At 40.2% G+C, this 6,035-nt stretch overlaps 1 protein-coding gene across 1 annotated transcript in view; it reads left to right on the top strand.

The window, feature by feature from the left end:
- The window catches only part of LOC135090008 (heat shock protein beta-8-like), a 166,245-nt gene extending 161,874 nt beyond the window's left edge, over positions 1–4,371 (top strand). Inside the window, exons 4-6 of the mRNA XM_063986218.1 lie at positions 292–540; positions 2,415–2,568; positions 3,933–4,371. Of these exons, the coding sequence (XP_063842288.1) occupies positions 292–540; positions 2,415–2,568; positions 3,933–4,147 (618 nt within the window). The 3' untranslated portion in view covers positions 4,148–4,371. The remainder of the gene's footprint in view (positions 1–291; positions 541–2,414; positions 2,569–3,932) is intronic.
- Positions 4,372–6,035: the final 1,664 nt, after the last annotated feature.

The following is a 6,035-nucleotide window of genomic DNA, read 5'->3' as shown; positions in this document are numbered from 1 at the left end:
GGGCCCTAGTGTTCTTCTTGGTTATTTTATTTCATTTTTTTCAAGTTGTACAATTGTATCTTTCGTAGGCATGTTAAACGTGTTGGTGACTGGGTAGAGTTGTGGGTTGGTGAGCTTGTGTACCAGTAGATACATCCAACCAACCAACTTATGCTTTTTCAAGTAGGGAACAAGAAAAGTTACTCTTTAGACCAAAAAAGTTGTGTGCTCTTGTAATGTTTAGGTAAGTAGCATCTTCCCAGAGGTGTGGCAGTATAATGCAACCATAACAGCTGTCCTCCCCATCGGCAGGCAGCAGCAACAGCCATGGTGTCTTTCCGCATGGTGGGGCGAGCGGCTCCCCGGGTGAGGGCAGCAGTGACCCAGCCCGGCAGCAGGAGGGCCTTGGTGCTTCCCATGGTTCACCCGAGCCAGGTGAGGCTGATCCACCGTGGCCCCTTTTGGCGGGAGCCATTCTCCCAGATGGAGGGGTTCATGAAGGACATGGAGAGGAAGTTCAAGAGAGACATTGAGGACACCCTAGGAACCTTTGCCAAGAATGTGAGTATGTATGGCCATATGTTAAGAATAAATATCTATCTATGCATACATTTACCAGGCCAGCAGTGACACGGGTTGGCACAGACAAAGCACCACACATTCACAAACACACATCATTCACACTCTTTGAGCTATCTTCCCTTGGAGGAAAGGGACAGTCTCATGGACCACCCTACTACACCAGGAGCTAAGTCATAGTACAGCTGGCCCCACACATTCACAGCAAGGCCCAACATTTGTCTTAACATACATCTAATACATCTGTCTATTTTTATCTATATACCAAACCAGCAATCCCACATGGGATGTCCCTGGCAAAACAACGCACATTCATAGACACATCTTTCATTCTCTTAGTCCCGTCATCCCCTAGTCGACATCTGTTAGTCAGAAAGGTTGTTTATTTGTGCCAGAGGCCAGAGTTATGCCACTAGGAGTGAGATACGAGTGTGCCATGCTTACTTGGCCTGAACATGAACTTTCCCACCACTGGTCACTGCTTTGCCCTGATGGAGCCTCATCATGCTTAGTCATCACACTCAAGTATTGCCTTTATGATGCAGATTATTTTTTCCCTTATTTTTTTTTTCATGTAAGAGGAGCACTGGCATAGGGCAGCAAAAGTTATAGAAAGGCTCACTCAAGGTGCTAGTCCTTATAGAGTACACTCAAAAAAGAACCATCCAAAATTTGAACCATCCTAAAACTTCCATTTTGAAATAATTCAAGTCAAAAGAGGAAATACAGAAGCAGATAGGGAGTTCCAGAGTTTACCTGGCTTGATATTTGTAATATCCTTCATGTTGTCCACACTCTTGTCTCTGGTTGAAAGTGAACAGTAGCTTGATCTTTTTGGTAATGATAGGAAGTTATACCTTCTCTCAATTACTTTTTGAATTGCATTATTACTGTGTAGGCTTTCAAAGTTGATTTTGAAGTTGAGAATTTGTGTTGTATCATGAACAAAACTTTTCAGGGTGTACCAAGTAACATAGTGACAGGTGCTATGTTGGGAACACTTCCACTGTATTGACTGTCCCTTGTTAACATTCAGAGCACTACAAAACTGCTTACTGGATGCACAAAAAGTAGACAAAGAATAGCATGTTATATTTTTTTTTAAGCTACAAAATTATTCAAGAAATTGTTTAAAAAGTTGTGTAGTTGACCAGTGGAAAAAGTTGTACAGCAGTGAACATGTCCTTTGCCTCATTTTGGACTCACACTGGCTTCACTGATAAATTCTGAAACTCCCTGCCTACTTCTGTATTTACTCCTGTCTGTGACTTTAACTTCTTTGAGAGGGAGTGAAGCTTCAAGACATTTCTCCAGGTAATTTTGGACTGCTTTCACTGTCTCCTTCAGGATCTGACACCTATAGTGGACACATTTTCACCAGTTTCTGTTACCCTTGGCCAAACCCTCAACAACACACACACACACACACACACAGACCTGGGGCTTGAGGCGAAGAATTGTGTACTTTAATGCTGCTTTAAACTTTTAAACAGTGAGGAAGAAATAGGTTCTCAATAGAGTGGTGAACAGATGGAATAGAATCCGTAACCAGGTTGTTAGTGCTGAGTCATTAGGGAGCTTTGAAACAAGATTAGACAAATGTATAGATGAGAATGATCAGTGAAGGGTGATAGGAAGAAATTGGTTATTAGATAGAGTAGTGGATGAATCAAATAGCAAGTTTTAAAAGATTAGACAAATTTTGGGATGAGAATGATTGGTGGAATGTTTCGTACAGGGACTCCCACTTGTAGGCCTGATGGCTTCCTACTGTTTCCCTTGTGTTCTTTTGTTCTTATGAGTGATGGCTGAGTTGGATTTGATTGGTGGAAGTGTTATAAGATTAGTGTGTCTAGTTTCCAGGAACTCAGCTGCCCATGTCGAGTGTAATGGCCAGGGCAGTGCACCCCACCTTTGGACAGATGGAAAATGTATCAACCCCTGAGAAATACAAGCTGAACTTCTACTTCATGAGTGCCAAGCCTGAGGACATCAAGGTCACTCTTAAAGGTACAGAGGCCTCACCTACCCTACTATACCTGCCATTCATTACTTCATAAATGTTGATGTCTGCCACTGAATGCTTAATGATTTTATAATGATGGTGTGTGTGTGTGTGTGTGTGTGTGTGTGTGTGTGTTTATCTAGTTGTGGTTTGTTGGGAGAGAGCCGCTATTATCTAAACTGAGTTTAAAGTTCATGAGTGTTTGTTGCCTCCACTACTTCTGTACTCAAGTTATTCCTAGTATCAGTTTTCCTCCACCACTTCTGTACTCAAGTTATTCCTAGTACCAATTTTCCTATGTGGAAACCTGATTTTTATTTTGCTTACTAATCTATTTATTTATTTATATATTATGTTTATGTATATATTTATATTTTCATTTTTATGTATTTTATTTATTCATTTTATTTTTTTATTTATTTTATTTATTTATTTATTTATTTATTATTTTATTTTATTTTTTATTTATTTATTTATTTATTTATTTTTATTTTTTTTTATTTTTTTTTTTTTTTTTATTTATTTATTTATTTTGTTTATTTATTTATTTTTTTTTTTATTATTTTTTTTTTTTATTTTTTTTTTTTCTCTTGTGTGTGTGTGTAAATAGCAAGATGGAAATGTGATGGTGACATGAAAGACGTGTGAGTGGTGCCATGGTGCACACCAGCCAGCACCACACTCTGACACATGCACCGTCTGGTCAGAGTGGAGGGGAAGGAGGAGCAGCTAAGTCGTGCTGCAGGAAATCATAAGAATGAGTTAAATACAGAACTACATCTGTCTGTGTGTGTGCATGTACATTTATGACAAAATCCAGATCTGTTATTTATTTTTGTCATTTTTATGTACTTATGAGGCTGTCCAGATGTGACAGTTATTTTTCTTGTCATTTTTATATATGAGTTTGTACAGATGCAACACTTATTTTAATCAGATTTTTTTTCTTTATCTTAACAATACTTTTATACTGAATTTCTTAAGTCCACATTTTAATTTAATAAATCTCAAAATGCACCACCAAAATACAGTTAACAGTTTGTAAGTCTTAAGCTAAATGACATGCCTGTTAGTAGGACATTCTTGACATGGTCTTAGCAGAAGATCTTGCAGGCAAGTAAAGCCAATATTTTCACTTCAAACCTCAAAACACCAACAAAATGTGGTTAACTAATAGAACAGTCTGTTAGTTTGTAAACAAATGACATGCCTGTTAGTAGGACATTTTTGACATACAGAAGATCTTGTTGCAGGCACGTAAAGTCAGTATTTTCATTCAACACACCTCATAACACAACAAAATTCAGTCATTTTCACAGTTTGTAAGAGTCTGACCAACAACAGCCTGAGCAGCAGACGTTTTTTGCAGGACGCAGCTTGAAGATCTCCAGTGAGGCCGTGATGGAGACAGAAAACTCCAAGTCGTCCCAGCAGATGAGTGTGGAGCTACTGCTGCCGGAGGATGTAGAGGCTGAGGGTCTTGAGTCCAGCCTTTCCCAGGAGGGCGTGCTGGTGGTGGAGGCTCCCAGGAATCCTGCAGCCAGTCCTGAGGCTCCTAAGGCAATACCCATTGAGAGGGAGTGATCTGCTGGGTGCACACTTCTTACTGGGCTGGAAGATGACAAGTGTCCTGTGTGATAGGGGCAGCAGTGTTCTGTTGCCACAAGAAAAGCATGTCATTATTCAATGGTAGGGTTTCTTTTGTAAGGGAAAGGACACTGTTTACATGAGGGTATACACTATAAATCTCAGCATGGAAATGTGTCAGTAGATATACTTTTTGCAAATAAATGTAGATATTATTATAATCATGTGTGTCATGTCTCCTCTGAGGATTGTTTGGCATACTACTGAATCCAGTATTAACAGATGGACACAAGGAACAAAAAAATGAACCCTTGCTGGGATGGTACTGCAAATGTAGCCTGGATAAAGCTTGGGCATGTTGAGGTGATGTGATGATTAAGTGTTGCATGCAATGTATGGGAACTTCATTGTGGAAGTAATCAGGGACTACAAAAAGATCTCTAAAAGAGTGTTTTAAGAAGAATGATCCACACACTCCACCAGTCACGTTCCCCAGTTCCTGATCTCATCTGGCAAGTGCTCCACTCAGCCATGCTCCCCAGTTCCACTTTTCACCAAGCTGATGCTCTACTTGCACTAGCCATGCTCTCCAGTCCATGCCATCAACAAGTAAATGATCCACTCACTCTACCAGTCATGTTTCCCAGTTCCTGCTCTCATCTGACAAATGCTCCAGTCATGTTCCCCACCCGCTACTCTCACCTAGCCAATGCTCCATCCACCTGCACCAGTCACGCTCCCCAGTCACTGTTCTCAACCGTCACTCACAAGAGAAAGTATACAGTGGTTTGGTCTTCAGAACATGTGATGAGTGGATGGAAGTGGTAGAGTGAATGACTGAATAATTGCTTGAGTCTCTCAGTCACTCAATTATTAAGCAATGGAGAATTTGTCGTGGAATGAAAGAGAGGCAGGCATGGCTACATTTTTTTTTATTTCGTTATTTTTTTTTTCATACAGGATGTTTTGGTGTACACAGAGAGAGAGAGAGAGCCATTAACGTATTTCACAGTTCGGAAGTCTGATCAGTATATCACACAGTTTATATTGTGATGTCGACAGATTGTTATTATAATTGTCATTTGCAACATGCGCTGGAATACCTTTTTTTTTTTTTTTCAGAGTATAACGGGCGTTAAACTATCTATCGGCAGTAACCATTTTTTTTGCCCTGCCGTAATAATTATCGTTCATTTTGTAACACGCACTACTAGTAAATCATATCTGAGTTGCATTTTTCCCCTTCTGGCAGTAATAAACAATTGTTCAGTCTATACTCTATAACGAATGATATTTAAGCATCTCTCTCTCTCTCTCTCTCTCTCTCTCTCTCTCTGCAGTAGCAAACACTGTTCAATTCAAAACGAGCACTTATCATATCACATATACGTAGATACTAATTAATCTCTCTCTCTCTCTCTCTCTCTCTCTCTCTCTCTCTCTCTCTCTCTCTCTCTCTCTCTCTCTCTCTCTCTCTCTCTCCTGACCTTAACAAACCGTTGCAATTAACTTGTTCTGCTCAACTAGGATTTGCGAGACGACACAGGTTCGAGCCTCGTGAGTGCTCTCCTCTCAAAGGTTAGAGACATAAATAGACACACAGAGGATTCCCTGGAAAAGCCTTAGTGTTCATGTGGCTCCAGTCTGGCAGCTTCAATACCTTTACCTAAAGTGGCGTACGTGTCCTGTGGCTTGGGTGATCATGGCCCTCCACCTTCGATTTTCAGTCATGTGGATGAAGTTCGGGGTCTGTTCACCTCATTGTTTTTCCCTTCCTCTCTCTCCCTCTATTTTTCAGTATTAACTTTTTTTTTTTGACTGACCGTGTAGTGACAACCTCTGAGCCTTATAATTACATTTTTGATGCGGTGGTTTCCAAAATCTA

Source organism: Scylla paramamosain, chromosome 34 (assembly GCF_035594125.1).
Source record: "Scylla paramamosain isolate STU-SP2022 chromosome 34, ASM3559412v1, whole genome shotgun sequence".
Classification (NCBI taxonomy): domain Eukaryota; kingdom Metazoa; phylum Arthropoda; class Malacostraca; order Decapoda; family Portunidae; genus Scylla; species Scylla paramamosain.
Note: the sequence above shows the minus strand (reverse complement) of the source record. Positions and strands in the feature narration are given on the sequence as shown.